The following is a 19893-nucleotide window of genomic DNA, read 5'->3' as shown; positions in this document are numbered from 1 at the left end:
TCTAGGTCATATCCCTCCATAAACTGTATATAAATGTCCTTTTAAAATTCATTAGGTTTGCTCAATGTGTGACTAAGGAACTATGTCTTGGTTCTTGGTAATGTGTAATAAATGATTTTCAAAATCAAATCTGCCATAAAAGCGATAAGTAATCCTAAAGGTATAAATAGATTTCCAATTATCCCACTACTTTAGCTCTCAATCCAGTCATCAGAGTTATGAACTCCGCTGAACTGAAACATTATTGCTCTGTGCACATTCGGGCTCCTTTGCTTGTAAAATAAAGTAAAATAAGTTTTTTTTTTATTCTTCTAATAAAAACTCATCTCTAATCAGTCAGTTGACTACAAGTATAAGGAGTAGATTTCCATCCAAATTTTAAGGATGTCTTCACAAAAACGTATTACCATGAACTTTTGTTCTGGGTTTATCCTGGTACAGAATTTCACTTTACTCTTCTAGTATCTCGCTGAAGGTTAGTTTCCAAATAACAATATTTACTATGCTGAACCAACAGAAGAGAAACAAGACAAAGTACATGTCTATAGCACGCATGCATTTTTGTCTAGCGAATCTGTTTGAAATAGCCAAAATAAACAAAATTTGTATCACATGTCTAGGTAGTAGTAGAAACACAGAGGAGTATGGTCCCTGTGAAATATTCCTCTCTGATAGATTACTCTTATTTATTTATTAAGCTATGAATGCAAATTGTGCCCCAACCAATAGCATCATAAGAGTTGTGTGTATCTCTGGGCGGGGGGTGGGGGGGAAGAATTTCAAACAAAACCATTTAGGATCCTGTTTAAAAATGTTAGGCTCATCATGGCAGTGATGCTTATTTTCTCACTGAACACTTTATGTGACACCTCATGTTGATAATTAGAGAGAGACAATTTTGCCTGTTAGCAGAGAGAAGCAGCCGGAGTCAATGTCATCTCTTGAGAGCCAGGCCAAAGTTTCCTGTGCCACCGCCAGTCAAAATTCAAATTAGTGGTCCACGGAATTTAAAATTATGAGTTTGGTGGTCCCTGAGGTCCAAAAAGTTGGCGGCCCTTGATTTAGCAGGCATCACAATCTATGCGGGGAAAAAGCCTTTACACAGTCATTTAAATTACGGTTGTCTGTTCTCATAATTATAAGGAGAGGACCTAAGGACTGCTAAGAGATGGAACAGATTTTGTGCAAGATATTTTGGGTTTTGTCTTTTAACAGTGATGTGTGTTTTAGGGCTTCCTCTACAGCTTTTAATACTTCTTATCACAGAATATCTGTGCAGTCTGTTTTCAACAGTCCTAGTCAGAAGGACCTCTGTGTGTGTATGTGTGTGTGTGTCAGAGAGAGAGAGAGAGAGAGAGAGAGAGAGATTATAAAGACTTGTACATCATGAGAAGATATTTGCCCTGTATTGTTCATATTGCATGGATCAATCTCTTTGGCTTCTTTTACATTATGAGGAAATGTAGGGATGTTCATCAATGTTTCCTGAAGCCAATGGATCAACAAACTATATACTGGCAGGGTGTTCTGTCTCCTCTAAGAGAAAAAGACACAACCATAACACCCCATTTCCTCCTCTTCTGTAGAAGCTTCGGGCATAGCCTCTAACAACATAAATCTTCTGGTCGGCATCAGTTGCTGCTACAACAGCAACAAAAAACCCATAGTTTTCTTGAAAAGAGAATGGCAATAACTGCAAAAAGGGATGAGTTAGTGTCAAGCAACAGAAGACAGGGTGGCTATATCTGTCCTACTCATTAAGTGAATATGTGAAGATATCCGCACTTCAGCCTTTATCTCCTGCCAGTTTGTAAAAGAAGAATGAAGTTGGTTGACATACTTTAGGTTCCTTCTTTGAGCTCTTATATTTTAAAATCCAAAGACTAAACTTACCTTTTTCGCATAGATGGCATAGAATCACATAGAATCATGACCAATGACTCTAAAAGCACTAGCTAAGGCATATAGGATGAGGCTGAAATTGTGCTGTTTTGTGTTCCCAGCTAAATTCTAACTCCAGTCCACACTTTTGATGGGAGCCGGAGCTGTTCCCTATTGGCTGGCCATCTTAGCTGGCATATAAAAGGGAGCTGTCAGGTGGCATCAGCTGTTGCCTGCCACGAGCCGCTCTCGTAAGCTTGGGGCTGCCACGGGTAACCTGTTCTGGTTAGAATAAACTCTGTTAGCCTTTCAAAGTGCCTCGCCTCCATTCCTTGCACTGCTAATATAACACTTAAAGATAACAATTCAAAACTCAGAAGCCAGTTTGATGTGGTGGTGACCTAATACTGGGGCTAATGTAGAAACTAGGAGATGGTGAGTTTAGTCTCCCACTTTAAGCATGAAAACTGGCTGACTAAGGGCCAAGTCACTCTCTCTCTCTCAACCCAACTTATCTCACAGAATTGTTGTGGGGACAAATAGGAAGAGGGAGGAGTATTAGGCATGTTTGCCATCTTGAATTAGTTATAAAGTAATAAGGATGGGATTAAAATCCAGTACATAAATACATAAAAACAAATCAACGTACAGTAATGCTGCAGAATGTCTGTAACATTCACGGGATGGTTTTGGACTAATGACGGTCTTTCATCCTAGTCTATTTTACAGGGTTGTTGCTGCAGGCATAAAATCACTCTCTCACATACACACGCACACACACATGCACACACACACACACACAGAGAGAGAGAGAGAGAGACAGAGACAGAGAGAGAGAGACAGAGACAGAGACAGAGAGACAGAGACAAAGAACAGAGACAGAGATATACAGACACACTTGTTTTCTGATAAATTTCCTTAAACTCTTAAAGAAAAGATGGGGTAAAAAATGCAATAAATGCATACATGAATGACCTTGCAATATAAAGAAGAAATATTGTAGAAAACAGTCTAGAGAAACTACTCTTCACAAATGCCATTAATGTCAAACAAGTATATCAGATATATAATAGCCTAAATAGGTTCATCTAACACTATAGTTCTGTGAACTGATACCACAAAGAGTTGCCTTACACGTGCTGTATAGCTTCCATTTCACGTAAATTTCCATCAACTAAGTTATTTTCCCTTGTGAACAAGTAGTGGCCTGTCACAGAGCACATAAAACCAGTTTGCATTTGCACATCCATTTCCATTCAGCAAAAGCTTGTGCTGGTAAAGCAATTCCCATTTTTTTCATCTGAATATGGTTATTTAGACAATTGCTTAGTTCAATGCAAGGGAAAGGAATTTTTAATCATTAAATGAACGAATTGTCAGGTTACTGACAATTGTCAGGTTGTCAAATTGCTGAGTAACATGGAAAGTATCCAAAGAGTACCAAGCTAGGATTGGGGGAGAGTTAAGAGTATAGATGTGTGTGGCTGTGGACTTTGAGGATGAAATATCATAGAAGTAAACAGCATAATTGTCGGCATAGCCTGATCAGATACAAACATGGAAGTCAATGTGAAGAAGAGTCCTTAGCTAATCAGTAAACACTAACCAGTAAGATTAGTAGCAAAAAAAAAAGGGTGGTATTAGTCTATTTCTTGCTGCAAGGCTACGAAATTATATATCTTTGGGAGATTTGAATGGCTCATCCCTTGAAGAACAGCAGAACAAAAAAGTTGGAAGGGGCCTTGGAGATCTTCTAGTCCAACCAGTGGTGAAATACTACCGGTTTGGCCTGGTTCAGCCGAACCAGTAGCAAAAATTGTTACCGGTTCAACCAAACCGATAGTAAAAAAAAAAAAAAGCTCCGACAATCAGCGAAGAGGAGAAAGAAGAGAGAAGTGCAGGATCGGCCCTTTCACTTCCCCTGCGCTTTTCTGTTCTTTATCCTCTCAGCTAATTGGTGCGGCAGAGCCTCGGTTGGTTTTGGATAGATGCATACATGCGCGCACACGCAAAGTGCGCACTCACCGAACCGGTAGGGAAACTGATAGAATCCCACCACTAAGTCCAACCCCCTGCTCAAGCAAAAACCCTATGCCATTTCAGACAAATGGTTGTCCAACCTATTCTTAAAAATCTCCAATGTTGGAGGCAACTCATTTTACGGATTAATTGTTGTAGCTGACAGGAAATTTCTCCTTAGTTCTAGGTTAGATCTCTCCTTGATTAGTTTCCATCCATTACTTCTTGTCCTGCCTTCAGGTGTTTTGCAGAATAGATTGACCCCTCTTCTTTGTTAACCCCTTAGATATTGGAATACTGCAGGGGTGGGATCCGACAGGGTTAACTACCGGTTTGGTGATTTATGAGGTTCGGTGGTTTACAATGTGCTTCCCTGCACGCTACTACGCGCGTGCCTATAAATCGTCATCAGCTTGCTGCCTGGACAGCTGAGTGCAGAGAAACAGCGTTTGAAAAAGTACTTTTTTCCTTCTTTTTCAACTGCAGCTGTGCCTTGCACAGAAGCTGAGGTTGAAAAAGCAGGAAATAAAGGTCAGGTAAGAACCCGGGCGGGTGAGTGGGCCAAAACATCAGCAGACATAGAACCAGTTCTATGTTTGCTGCTCTTCAGAGCTACCAATTCTACAGAGCCGGACAGAACTGGCAGAATCCCACCTCTGGAATACTGCTATCATTTCACTCCTAGTCCTTGTTTTCACTAGACTAGATATACCCAATTTCTGAAACCATTCTTTATATGTTTTAGTTTCCAGTCCTCTAATCATCTTTGTTGCTCTTCTCTTCACTCTTTTTGGTCTCAATATCCTTTTATATCATTGTGACCAAAACTGGATGCAATATTCCAATGTAGCTTACCAAATCATTATACAATGGTACTAACACTTCACGTGGTCTTGATTTTATCCCTCTATTAATGCAGCCTAGGACTGCATTGGCTTTTTTGGCAGCTGCAGCACACTGCTGGCTCATATTGAAGTGATTGTCCATTAGGACTCCAAGATACCTCTCACAGTTACTTACTATTGAGCCAGGTACCACTTATTCTATTCCTGTATTTGTTTTCTCTTGTAGAAACTTAGTTTCCCCACCACTGAATTTCATTTTGTTAGATAGCACCCAATGTTCAAGTCTGTCAAGATCCTTCTACATCTTGAGCCTATCTTCTGGAGTATTGGCTACTTCTGCCAATTTGATGTCATCACAAATTTGAAGATGTTTAGGTAGCTAATAAAGACCAAGCTGTTTCCTCAGGTTTTGGAGACAGGATGACGGTTGAGCCTCTGGATGATTGTTGTTTTGTTTTCTTTATATATTTTTAAATGTTTGTATATTTGTCTTTAGGCCACACACAATTTCTATTTATTATTATTATTTTTCTTACATTTTAATTGTAAGCTTTCCAGGGTTGGGAGTCGAGGTTATCCAAATTGTACCTATGTATACATAAATAAAGGCTTCAATAAATCAGAACATTTATCCTTGTTGCTAAATCTCCTGCCATCCTAAGATTTCCTACATATTTATGTTCCTACTGTAAATCCTCATATCAGCCAAGTGGGAAGCAGATGCTAGGTAAGGCTTTCTAAGCCAGGAGAACTGTTGGGAGCTTTGACTGTCTTAATTACCGTATTATCCATATAGCTCCACTATATCACTCATAAAATATGAGTGGATGTTGGACAGAGACTACAAAATATTCAAAGTTAGCTGACTGCCCTTAGGCTATTTTAAATGTAATGCATATAAGCATAAATTTAGCTGATATACCACAGATACAGCACAGTCCCAAATGTATTGGTTTACAAGTGAATATCCATAAAATTCTAACAACTGACATGGCTAATGCTGGGTATCCAATCCAATTTATTCATATGCCATAGTACAAACTTTCCTAATAATGCTGGTTACCAACTGAGTTAGTCAGGTTTTTACAACTTATTATTTTGAAAACAATAGTCTCAGTACAACTGCAAATAACCAGGTTGAGCAAGGGCTGTCTTAATGTAAGTCCTAGGTACAGAGCATCATCCTAATGAGAAACAATCTTCTATGTGGTAAAATATATAGCTGGATTTCATTGCTCTACAGCCAGAATGTCTTCAATTAAATGTTGCTAAATACACAAAAATGACTGTGCCATTCAAGCAATGTTCGTGCTGGTCCAGTGGTTCGTGCTGGTCCTGGTTACAGCTCTTTTTCTTAAGTACTTCCAACATTATCCTGACTCCCAAAGTAATGAGTAGTGAGCTCAGCATGGGCAGCACTCCAAGATTAGATAGGACTGCTGGCTGAACTGATGAAACCAGTATAAACTCTAATGTACCTCAGTGAGGTACAATGTAGCTCAGTTCAAAGATATCGCCATCAAAACTGACATCAGTCAGACAGCATCAAAGAAGTCAAAGAAGTATTGCAAGATTGGAAGTTGAGGAGAGACTTGGCCCATAGAATCTCCAAGAGTCAGACATGATTGAATAGGTATCATCATCATCATCATCATCATCATCATCATCATCATCATCATCATCATCATCATCAAAGGGTTACTCAAATATAGTCCTGGTTGATATAATTTGAGAATTCCATTGACTTTCACTGATGTGAAAATAAAATGGAAAAGGAAAACCTCCCTTGACTCAAGCTCAGTTCCTGGTGACCATGTTTATGCAGGTTGTTGGCAGCATGACAGGAATAATTCTGGGATTTCTCAGAACTTTCTGGTCTAAACAGAACTCTGGGAATTCTCAGTTGGTGCCCAGTTCTGTCCTAAACAAGGCTGATTCCAGCTTAGCTTTCAAAATCCACAGACCATCACCTGTTCTGATGAACTGAAAATAGATGGTGAACTGATGCCGCCAGGGAGAAGATCCAGTATGACAGCTATAGGTAGAGCTCATGACCAGAGGGAACTAATCTCATAAATAATCCGACTCTTGGGTGACAGTCGCAAGGTATGAAAGCCAATGCAAGCTGAGAACATGGACATTCTACTTGGTATGTGCTTGTGGCGTCCATCTAGCAGAATAACTGAATTGGAAGGGACCTTGGGGGGTGTTCTAATCTCTGTTCAAGCAGGAGCTCCTATACTGTTTAAAGCAGTAAACAGTGATGGAGCACCCACCACTTCAGAAAGCAAGCCATTCCATGGGTTTATTGTTCTCACTGTTGGAAAATGTCTTCTTAGTTCTAGGCTGCTTCTCTTCTTGGTCAGTTTCCACCCATTGCTTTTTGTCTTGCCTAATGGCACTTTTGGGTTTTTTTTACACTCATGTCAGAAGCATGGATTAGCTGGTGACACCACCATTGCCCCAGTGTTGGCTTTCAATTTTTTTTAACCACCGGTTCTGTGGGCGTGGTTTCAGAGGTGATATTCAGCAGGTTCTGACCAGTTCTGGAAAACCAGTAGCAGAAATTTTGAGTATTTCGGAGAACCAGCAAATACCACCACTGACTGGCCCCATCCCCATCTATACTCTGCCTCCCGAGTCCCAGCTGATCGGCTGGGTCTTCTTTTGTTGCCCTGCACAGGAGAACAGAGCTGGAAAGCAGGTTAGTGGGATGGGGAGGGAATGGAGATTTTGCAGTATCCTTCCCCTGCCATGCCCATCAAGACAAGCCGTGCCCACCAAGCCACACCCACAGAACTGGTAGTAAAAAAATTTGAATCCCACTACCGCCTGGCTTGGTGGGTGTGCTTTGCACATGCGCAGAGGGTTTACTACTAACCTTCTCCTGCAATCCTGCACTCTCCCTGTGTCTTCAACAGCTGATGTGCAGCAATCCGCTGTGCTATGAGAAGCAGCTGAGCTTCAAAATCAGCAAATAAAGGTCAGTATAGACTCAGGGTGGGCGGAAGGGTCCAGTAGCTGATCGTCGGAATGAATTGGTTCGCTTACAGATGATCCTCGGAGCTACCGGTTCTGCCAAACTGGGTCAAACTGGTAGAATACCACCACTGCATTGCCCTGGGGAAGTTCAGTTGGGGGTCCTGTTATGTCCCCAGCAGGAGCTGGAATGAGGGACGAGAGATCATGGCAGCACTCAGGTTTCAAACATGGGTTTGCTAACTTCCTTCTCAGCATTCCAACCACTTGAGCCACCACGCTCCTGGAAAATAGGTTGATCCCTCTTCTTTGTACATCAGCAATCCACTCATGATGAGTAAATTGCTGCATTTTTGTGATCTATGGTGCGATGTATATAATGTGGCACTTGAAAGGAAAAAGGCTTTTCCTCAAACAAAAACACTTTAAGTGTCCCCTTTGTCCATCACAAGGTTACTTCATTGTGCTTCTCCGATCAAACATTGAGAGCAATCAGGATAGCTTATAGAAAATAAGGATTTCACTTTATCCTGACAAATTAATGCTTGATATCCTTCTGACTCTATAAAACACATGGGGATAATATGAATTAGGCTGGGAGCTATCTGACATATTCTAGAGAAATAATTTTATAGTGACAAAGAGAAAAGGGGAAGGTTTTGCCTCTGTTCTGTCTAAACTGATCCAACGGGAGCTCTGTTTAAAAAACATAAAGTTCATGAAATTATCATTTTCTGCCTTTGCCATCTTTGGGAAGGAAGATTAATTTCCCAAATTGCATTTTTTTAAAACATTCAAAAAAGAGCAACCAAAAATAGAATCAGTCAGGTCTGTTTAGGAAGAAGGAAGTTTGTTTCTGCTGTGTTTCAGTATTGTTGAATGTTTGTTAAATAACAGTTAAATAAGCAAAATATTGAAATGGGACAAAAAGATGAGAAAAAGATGGTTATGAAGATAAATCCCTTCCCTGTAAAAAGAAAAAAGGCTGGAATGCTTCTCAGTCCACTGTAAAGATATGGGAATTTTATATTTTAGCATGGGAAAACCTGTCTTCTAACAAGCTATGATTCATTTTACTACTCACTCCTTAATTCAAAAATTGAACTGATATGCATAGTAACCCTGCAACCTATTCCAAGATGTACATTATGTGAGATTTTGATATTAGTGTAGTCATGATGACAGAAGTGTTTGTTCAAATTAATTCAATATCCTTTTCACTTCCAATGATTTTGGGAAAGAGTTCCTCACTTATTGTCATCTGATACTGCATGGGTGGGGTTGTTATAGTGTGTAAATAAAAAAAGATTGAGTTTTACAATACTGAAGATTTACCCAAGAAATCCTCCTTAGTTCAACGATACTCATTTCATTGTGTGTTTAAGATCGCAACCTAGGGTACTCGAGTTTGTTGCAGAAATTGTTTATGCTATTTTCTTTCATTTTTCTAATTTCCCCCCTGGGTAGCCTGAAAACACATAATAGGCACTAGTAACTGAATTTAAGAATTATTTTTCTCCGAAGATTTTATCAAATAAGGAAAATTAATCTGTGTCTCTATGAAATAGAAAATGGGTGTTTTAGTTTGGATAAATGTAGTGTGGTGTAAGAAATAATATCTTCATTATTTTTTTTATTTGTATATTTACATTGTGTCATTCCTTTTTTTTTCACCAATGGGTGCTGAAAAGTGGATGTAAGCTGCAGGGTTATTGTCTAGATGTTTTCTCTGCTGCAGACCTTGAACATTTTTCCCTGAACTGTAAATATATATATGCACACACACACACACACACATACACACACAGACACACACACACACACAGACACACACACACTTGACACAACTAAAGTGCACTGCATATTTTACCAGTTATCTGAGCTGAGAAAGGCAACCTCATACCATGTAATAAACTCCTCAGCAAGATTAGGAGTATCAAAAGAAAGCTACAATTCAAAGCAAGAAACACAGGGCTTATTATATTACTTGTAATAAAGCTTCCAGATTTGCAACATTCTTAACTATTTTTATCTCTTTTGCAGTAAACAGAGTTTAGAAGCTAAAGCTGGATAGAATAGTTTATCACCTAGTTTTACAAAAGACATGCTTTGAATGTCCGGAAAAAAGAGGAATGATTGTCATTAGCACGGCTGAAAAAATTCAGGTGATCATCAGAGGGTGGACATTAAGGTAGAATTTTCTGCCTTTTTTTGTGTTGGAGGAATTAGAGGGTAAAAGGGTCCTCTTAAAATTCACAGAACTTTGAACCCCTTCCCCCCATGGAATCTGGCCCTGCCCACTTATTGTGCCTCTCCCCAAGTTTGATGTAGCCCTAAGAAGTTGTGTACCTGTGCATTACATCCCTTCATAATTCCTTTCCTTGCAATAGATAGAACCAACATATGCAGGTAAACTATCATGCTTTTCCCTTTCAGGGGGTGGGCAATCTTAAGAAGAATAAAGAAAAGTCAGAGAAAGTGATTTATTTACCTATTTATATATTTAACACATGTATATCTCTCCCAGTTCAAATGATTCTTGGAAGCTTACCTAAAATTTAAATAGGAGAACACTAAAAGCAACCATCAGCCAAACCCCAGTATCAATAAAATGAAGAATGGCATTGCAACCTAAAGTTATCTAAACCTAAAGTGCAACCTAAAGAAATCCCCTCTGAAGCAATTCTGTTTTCAACAATTTACAGAAAACCATCAAGGATGGGGCTAGCCTGATTTCCATGGGAGTCCCTGAACGAACAAATTGCTCGCTGTGCATACACTCATCTTGTTCCAATTGATTCGCTGAATAGGGTTTTGTCTGCTTGTTTGTTTTTATCTTGGATTACATTTAGTGTTGTGCAATTTTCCTCCTAAACTTATCTTGATTCTTCTGTCATCACTGCTCATTACAATAAAATATGTAATTATCTCCATCCTATGGATTCTTATTTTCAGAATAACCTAAATTCCATGACCTAGATGACCCCCCCCCCTCTCTCCTGACAGGAGAGAGCCTAATCTTTTTTGGCGTAATTAATATGTTCCTAAATTAGATTATATACAGATGTACCACCTACTTGAAATTATTCTGCAGAGATTTCATCATCTGTTTATTGAAGATGTGGGAACATGCCTGGGAGAAAATAGCAACCCAATAGCTGGCCAGTTTCAATCTGGTGGTACTGTAGCTCCAACTAACCGTTGCATTATTGGCTTTTCTCCCTTCTGCTCAGACTGCAAATTATTGAAAAAGTAAAAGGACAACAGCAATGGACCATAGATCCCTAAAGTCCTCTTTTAATCCCAGATCATTCCTTAATAAAGCATCTACTATCCAAGATTTAATCCTGGATAAAAGTACTGACCATATAGAGCCGTGGTGGTACAGTTGTTAGAATGCAGTATTGCAGGCTACGTAATTCTGCCAATTGTCAGCAGTTCGATGCTGACCAGCTCAAGGTTGACTCAGCTTTCCATCCTTCCGAGGTCAGTAAAGTGAGGACTCAGCTTGTTGGGGCCAATATGCTGACTCTGTAAATCTCTTAGAGAGGGCTATAAAGCAATATGAAGTGGTACATGTCTAAGTGCTATTATTATTGCTCTTGCTAGATATGTATTGCTGAGAAAGTTATTCATCTCTAGCTATTTCCACTTGGTTACTTTCTGATGCGATATGCCCAATTCCAGGAATTCCATCCCATTCATCAGAAGCTTCGTCCAATAGTCTGCCAATTGCATGTCCTTGCTGATATGTCTGATTGAGTAGGAGAAGGTAAAGATACTATTGATGTATCCTTTACCCCAGTAAGTATCTGGGATGACCTACACAGATAGCTCTCAACTTATGACCACAATTGAGTGCAAAATTTCTTTTGCTAAGTGAAACATTTGTTAAGTGAATTTACCCCCTTGTACAACCTTTCTTGCCAAAGTTGTAACCATCATAAATATGAACCAGTTGCCAAGCATCCAATTTTTGATCATGTGACCAGTGATCCTGTTGCACCAATGCTGCAACAGTTGTTAAGTGTGAAAAATGGTCATAAGTCACTTTTTTCAGAGCCATTGTAACTTCAAATGGTCACCATGCGAAGTTGTAAGTTGAGGACTACCTGTAGTGTGGCAATGATCTGTCCTAGACCTCTTGTCTTAGATAGCAATAGCATGTAGACTTATATACTACTTCACAGTGCTTTTACAGCCCTCTCTAAGTGTTTTACAGAGACAGCATATTGCTCCCAATAATCTGGGTCCTCATTTTACCAACCTTGGAAGAATGGAAGGCTGAGTCAACCTTGAGCCTGGTGGGATTTGAACTGTCAAATTGCAGGGAGCCAGCAGGCAGCAGAAGTAGCCTGCAGTACTGCATTCTAACCACTGCACTATCACAGCTCTTACAGTGTCTTTGTCCATATTGAGGTTCTCCAGACAGACATGGTTCAGGATTTCACATCTCCCATGACAACCATGAACTTTCCCAGTGAATATCTCAGACTTACAACAAAGTTCAGGTTGGAAATTGGTTTAATGGGAGTCAGTGATTTGAAAGTGGAGTTGCTCTTTATAATGCCCTTAATATAGACAGTCACTTTCTGTTCAATGTTACACTAATGGCTGTTTAAAAAAGGAAAAAGTTCCATTAACTTGCAGAGATACATCTGATCCAAGTGCTTAATACAGCCAGATGGTTTCTTCAATGGACTTGGGGGATTTTCTGCCTCATTTGTCAGTGAAACTGTTGAAGCTTTGGCCAATCTGTGGATGAGGGTGGCCTGGACAGGTGATGTAATTGCTCTTGAGCATTTCCTTCCCTCTAACAAAGCTAAATTAGCATCTTGGTTAAGGGAGTGATTAATGCCTCCTTCATATTGTGCAATGGGTTCCCATCCACTTCTTTTACATGCACCATTTTGTTTGTTTTTGTTTGTTTGTTCATTCAACTAATCATTTGGAACTGAATCATTTGGAACTTTCTTGAAATAAAATTTTTCACATACTTAATCTATTTACCATCATTATAAAGCTGGTCCTTAGGGGAAATAAATGGAAAAATTCTTCTTTAAGGATGTTACAAATGTTGACTTTGACAGTATAAGTCTACGAAAATATTTAAATAACATTTCTCAATATTTATCAAAGATTAATGTTGCTTTTGTGGCTAGTCATGATCTCCAATGAAGCACTTAGTCATAATCTCCCTCCTAACTAGAGGGAGAAGTTTCCATCTCAATCTTTAATATGTCAGAGTATTAATTTGTCAAGGTATGTCTGCTCCAAAATTCTGGAGAGTTGCTGCAAATCAAAATCAAAACTAAATTAGAGGGTTCCATGATCTGACTTGAATCTAGAGCAGTTGTCTGTGTGTAGTTAAATTTTCAAAAGAAATTTCTGATCAATGCCATAGTATTTATGCACTTCATTTCAACCTTTTGTATCCCTAAGTATCCCTAAAAATATTTTTATAGATGTAACTTTCATAAATGTAATGAAATCTTAATTTCATCGTTTCCATGTTGGAAACGAAGGATATCCATTAAACTGAATTTCTGGATTTAAAAAGTACTTTCCTGCATCTGGTTGCTATGGAGACAGCTAGAAAGAGCAGATCGTTCGGTTTGAAAGAATAGGTAAGACCTGGACAAGTTCTAAGTAGATAGTAAATGTAGGTACTACTGATGATGATAATAATTTGTCTGTTCATCTGAGTCTTGGAGTTCCACAGCATTGCTTTGTTGTTACAATTATAAATCCCATGAAGGATCTTACTCAGAGGCTCTATGTAGATATTGCACCAGAGGTGGTATTCAGCTGGTTCTGACCAGTTCCGGAGAACCAGTAGCAGAAATTTTGAGTAGTTCAGAGAACCGGCAAATACCACCTCTGACTGGCCCTGCCCCCATCTATTCTCTGCCTCCCAAGTCCCAGCTGATCGGCTGGGTCTTCTTTGGTTACTCTGCAAAGGAGAACAGAGCTGAAAAGCAGGTTAGTGGGGTGGGAAGGGAATGGGATTTTGCAGTAACCTTCCCCCAGGAGTGGGAAGGGAAGTGGAGATTTTACAGTATCCTTCCCCTGCCATGCCCACCAAGCCACGCCTACAGAACAGATAGTAAAAATTTTTGAATCCCACCACTGTATTACACGGCATTGGGGAGAGCATTGAGGAAACCCATCAAGCAAGACCTACAAGCCAGACTTCTCCCCCTCCAGCACTGCCAACACTCGCCGGAATCAGTCCCAAAGGAAGAAGACAGAACTAGCACAGCACAGCTCTGCCCATTCCTAACACTCAGATCAAATCCAGAAAGACACCATGATTGAAGGCAAGGAGGCCACTGAGCGATCAGAAAAAGCAAGACTAAACACATTACTCTTAGCCCACTCCTGAGATAAGAGGATCCCAGAGGTCACCCAGAAGCGCAATCGTTGCTGTTTCAATCCCGAATCCCAACTGAAAGGGGTCCAGATAATCTATTTCCTCCAGCATTCTCTCAATAATCATCAAGATTGGACAAAAATCCTGGACAACCGTTGTCCAGCATGATTGGACTTTTAAGCCAAGAATGGCAGACAATACAGAAATCTGTGCTACAAGCACTACCATTGCTTGTACACATTCCTAACTGATAGATCCCCGTTTTTAAAAGAAAAACTATAGCAGGTTGCTTTTACATCCCTGGGTGTCATTCTTAAAGCAACTGATCCACAGAAGGAGAATGGTATTTTCATGTCCAGTTTCATGATACAAAAACAGCCAAAATGAGCCTTTCCCTTTGAAGGTTTTAATATTATATATCTATTGTCAATATATGCTCACAGATAATGCTTCCAGTGCAGATATTTCTCTGAAAACCACTTGCGGGAATCCATTTAGGTTTGCTTTCATTTCATTTCCTCAGTTTACTGTCTAATCAGCGGAGTTTATTTTGAGGTAAATGTTTAACAAATTGAATCCAATTCTCAGAAAACCAAATCTGGATTTATCAATTTCTGTATAATCCAGCTTTATCCTCTGCTATAGAGACACACTTGGAACATCCAGAGGTCATATCATCATCTCAAGTGGCATTTTATTAGACCAGTGCCTAAAGTTGGTAAGATTTCTCCCTCCTTAAATTGTGTCATGGAATGAACATGAAGGAAAAGGAACACATTATCTTATACGGGCAGTCCTCACTTAACGATGGTAGTCCTGTCACTAAGCATCATGGCTGTAAATGTGATATCATGTGATCACACTGACTTAACGATGGCAGCTGTGGCAGCCCCAGTTGCCATTCTTAGGCGGTCCTTGGGGGTTGCAGTATTCCAGAGTCATATCATCACCATTTACCAACATCCTATCATTGATTTTGTGTGAAGAAGCTAGCAACAAAGGTTGCAAATGGCAATCATTTGACCATATCATGCTGCAACATTGCAATTGCAAGCTGTTGGCCAAGAGCTCAAATCAAATCACATGTTGTGATGGTTACAACCACAAGGATGTATCTTAATCCACTTCTACAGCACTATTATAACCTCAAGCAATTGTCCAATGAAAACTATTTGAACCAAACAAACACAAACTTCAAATTATTAAAATTTATTTAATGATACAATAAATAAATAAAAAAGCAAGAAGCCCAAATATCCCAAGGAAAGTCAAAACCATAGATTCTGGACATCTCCAGAAATGCAGTTCTAAAGATACTTGATTTTGGAGTTTAAATTTAAATAGCAGGCATGGTAATTTTATTCTGCCTCTGCACAGCAGGAGAATTTATGTTAATGATTTGAGGGACTACAGACACAGAAATGAGTTAAAACCTGGACCTTGAAATTAATGTTCTTCCACAGAAGTAATTAGAGCTTCCTGTAATTGGACCATACTTTTCACCATGAGTGTTTTCTGTTATTGTATTATGTATTATTGTACAGTGTATTCATTTTATGTATCTTATAAATCATTATATATTATTTCTATCCCACCATTTCATCCAGAGGAAATTCATAAGGGATAACAATTTCAGAAAAGCATAAATTGTTACAACTGATTAAAACAGTTAAAATAAATTATACACAAACTTAAACAGGAAAGCCCTGGTTGAAGAAGCCTGCAACATAATAATGATATGCTTCTTACACCATGCACCAGTTTCCAGCATTTTGTACCAACTACCCACAGTTTCACTACATGCAAAGCACACTGCAGAAGTCTGGGTGGGAAATAACCAATTGCCAATCCAATACTATCTGACTGGTTTAGGAATTGTCCTGGTTAGTGCATACCTTGCTCTCATATAGGAATCTAAAAAAAAACTAAAGAGTTTAATGAGTACTTTACAACTGCAGGCCTACATGTTCAGGAAGTAGGCCACTCCCTTCAAAATAAACTGAACCCTAATCCCATAGCCTATTTTTCTACTGATTATTAGCATTTCTCTGTTTTTGTTTGGGATTTTATTTGATCTTGTTGACCTTGATACAGCCCATTTCTGAACTTAAATATCAACCCTCAAACTCCCTTGCTTTCAAATTAGAAGGTAAGGAACAGTAGAATTGGATGTCATCAGCATGCTGGTATCACCACAACACTCCACAATATGGAAAGATTTTGCCCATAGTTTCAAGTATGAAATTGTTTAGGGCAGTGGTTGCCAACCAGTGGGCCAGGGACCACTGGTGGTCTGCGAGAAAATTTTGGTGGTCCACAGAGAAATGTCACCCCCAAAGCAGATTGCAGGGGAACACAATGCTGCGCCGCCCACATGGCCCGCGGGAACAAAAGGCTTGCGTCGCTTGCATTGTGAACAACACAAGGTAGTGAGGGGATGGAGGAAAGGGCAGTGGGGGAACTTGCCCCACTCACCCCATGTGCCTTGCCTGGCCACCAGGCTGCTTCTTTCCTCTTCTTTCTTCTTCTGCTTTTGGCTGCATGCAGGAAAGCAGCAAAGTCTTTCTTTCTCCCCAAACTCTGCCAGAAATGAGTCTTTGGGATCCTGCAAGGCGTCCCACCAAGAGGCTGCGCCAGCAAAGACTCATTTCTGGCAGAGTTTGGGAGAGAAAGAAAGACTTCTGCTGCTTCTGCTGTTTTCCTTGCATGAAGCCAAAAGTCTCTCTCTCTCTCTCTCTCTCTCTCTCTCTCTCTCTCTTTCCTCCCTCCCTCCCTCTCTCTCTCCCCCTGAGAACAGATCTGGAGGCAGTATCCTGTGATCCCAAATAAAGAATGATCGATTGGTAGGAAAACAGGATGCGGAATTTTCTTGCAGACTTTTTTCCCACAGTCATTGTCAGTTAAAATTTATATTAGTGGTCTGCAGGATTTAAAAGTATAAGTTTGGTGGTCCCTGAGGTCCAAAAGGTTGGCAACCCCTGCTTTAGGGAACCATCTGGAGTCATGGAAAGCATCACAAGTACAAAGGCCTAGGAATTGTATAGCAATCCCTAATCCCTTTCATGACATGGGTCAACAAACAGACCAGAACTATTGTAAAAGAGTGTCCTTGGGGCTTAGACCCACCAGATAATCTAAGTAGAATTGAAATCTAAGAAAAAAATCCAAGAAAACTAGGCATGCTTCCCCAAAGGGCACAGTACCATGAGAATGGCCAGAAATCTCCAATCACAGTTGAAAGCCCAACTGAAATGGGTTCAAATAAGCAGTGTTCATAGCTGTGCCTGGAAGTGCCAAGCCCACAAGCTCCTTGTCAACATAGCCAGTGACCAGTTGATCACTTGAGGTCAACTAACAGTTTTTCTCAGTGAAGGCTTTTTAACAGTGATCTCATTATACTCTCCCTTATTTAAGGACATATCCTTCATGCAAGGAACAATTACATACCTGTCTTAATCATAAGGCCATTCTTCCTTTAGCCAATTTAATGAGCAAAGAGGAGCAAAGACTCAACCAGCAAGTTCTTGCCTTCATTTGACCCAACTCACTTGCCATACATTTGAGGTCCACAAGCTAAAATAAATAAATAAACAACCAAAAAAACCAGCAGGGCAACTGATTGCCACAATTACATCACCATAATCTTTCCTGCCATTGCAGAGGTGGTATTCAGCAGGTTCTGACCAGTTCTGGAGAACCAGTATCGGGAATTTTGAGTAGTTCGGAGAACCGGCAAATCCCACCTCTGACTGGAGATTTTACAGTATCCTTCCTGTGCCATGCCCACCAAGCCACGGCCACAGAACTGGTAGTAAAAAAAAATTTGAATCCCACCACTATGCCATTGGTGTCTAAGTCAAATTAGATCAAGTTCACCCATATAACTTGCTCATAGCAAGGCATCGATTCATGATCCCCATCCAGGCCAAGAATTAGGAGGACAATACTGAATTGAGAGGCAGGAAGAAAGGATTAAGAACGGCTTGAGGTTGTTTAAAGGAACTTTCCATGTTTTTCTATGTGCACAAGTACTCCAGGACATTCAATCTGTAACCCTCATATCTCCACCAGACTTATTTTCATGATCAATAAGATTGCTTATCAACATTTGGGGACCATAATGCTGAGTATCAGAGGTGTGATATTTTCCTTTAAAAAAAAAAAAAAACACTACAATAATTAAACCTCAAACACAGATAGTCCTCGACTTACAATCACAGTTGACCCTAAAATTTTCATTGGTAAGCAAGACAGTTGTGAAATGAGTTTTGCCCCGTTCTACAACCTTTATTGCCACAGTTGTTAAATGAATCACTGCATTTGTTAAGTGAGTAACACAGTGGTTAAGTGAATTTGGCTTCTCCATTGACTTTGCTCATCGGAAGGTTGCAAAAGGTGATCACATGACCCGGGACTTTGCAACTGCTATCAATCCATGCCAATTGCCAAGCATTCAAATTTTGATCACATGACCATGCTACAACGGTTGTGTGAAAAACGATTATAAGTCACTTTTTTCAATGCTGTTGTAACTTTGAATGGACACTAAATGAATGGTTATAAGTTGATGACTTATACAGATATTAAGCGTAGTATAGACATAACCAGTCTATTTTTAATCAAAAAGAAATATACGAACACCAACCCTAAACTCTTCAAAGAACAAAATCAACCCTATATTCTCCACCCTCCTTCTGTAATTTCAGTCAACCTGCCAACTACCTCTAGAAACCCACCTAGGCCCAGTTATTTTTAAAAGACAAATTACAGCTTGGAGACACAAAAAATATGTGCCAACTCAGCACGCATTTATTATACTAAATTATGAAAGAATGCCTCTAGCATCTTGGCCAAAGCTCCAATTTGAGCTCTGGCCTAAAAAGTCCCATTTTGGGGTTTCTATGCATTATGCAGCCTTTCCACTAGGTTATACTACATGCTGTGATAATTATAGGAATAGTTAATGGAGAAATGGTAGAATTTCTGGACACCAATGATATGAATTATTAATTTCCAGTATATTTCTGGACTATAAGTGAATTAGCTCCATCTGGAGAGCAAGAAACCTACTAAGGCTTCTATCTATATCCTGGGGATATTTTTTTTTAAATCAACTTGCCAAGAGACACGGTTTGATATATAAAAGGTATATAGCTATGTGGTGCAAACAATAAACACTGACATGCAACATCAGCAAATATACATTCACAAATACTTATCATTGCTTTTGAAATATGAAACCATCACTCAAGGGTTTTTTCAAATATCAAGGCTGTAGCCAGGAAAAGTCATGGCAATTAGTTCATTTAATGACCTAATATGAATATAAATGTCTTTTCAAAATGTATCTCCATATGAATAAAATATACACCGGATGACTCAAATCCTGTAAGAAGCAAATGCCTCTATTTTTGGTTGCACAAATTGTGCACACACAAAAAATCTGGTCTATCTTTGGGATGTCCCACACCTATAAGAAGAGGTTTTTCTGAAATGAAGATTTAAGTGGTTTTTGATTTTTACAAATGGTTAAGGTGGGACTAGAACTCATCGTCTCCTGGCATCTAGCCGGTGCCTGAACCTCTAGACCAAATATTCACCAATATATTGATATATGTGAAATACCAACAATGATTTTTAAACAGATGGCTGCATTAAACCATGTGAAAATCATTTTCCATATATTATAGGAAAGGGAAAGATAATGAGTAAATAAACTTGCACACTAAATATATATTTGAGTGTTCTCTATCATGCCATAAATTGGGTAGCATAGAAGATAATTAATATGCATTT

The 19893-nt window shown here is 39.4% G+C and overlaps 1 protein-coding gene across 2 annotated transcripts in view; it reads right to left on the bottom strand.

Moving 5' to 3' along the window:
- NCKAP5 (NCK associated protein 5) overlaps positions 1 to 19893 on the bottom strand; it is a 711275-nt gene that overhangs the window by 649615 nt on the left and 41767 nt on the right. The window contains exon 1 of one of the 2 annotated variants that reach the window (XM_087950137.1): positions 14539 to 14606. The exons of the other annotated variant lie outside the window; for it this stretch is intronic. Coding sequence (XP_087806263.1) covers positions 14539 to 14591 — 53 coding nt within the window. The 5' untranslated portion in view covers positions 14592 to 14606. Of the gene's footprint in view, positions 1 to 14538; positions 14607 to 19893 lie in introns of those variants that run through there. 2 annotated transcript variants of the gene reach the window in all.

This window comes from Notechis scutatus, chromosome 1 (assembly GCF_049901735.1).
Source record: "Notechis scutatus isolate UNSWTSFEM ecotype Mainland chromosome 1, rNotScu1.2, whole genome shotgun sequence".
Classification (NCBI taxonomy): domain Eukaryota; kingdom Metazoa; phylum Chordata; class Lepidosauria; order Squamata; family Elapidae; genus Notechis; species Notechis scutatus.
This window is presented reverse-complemented; position numbering and strand designations above follow the sequence as displayed.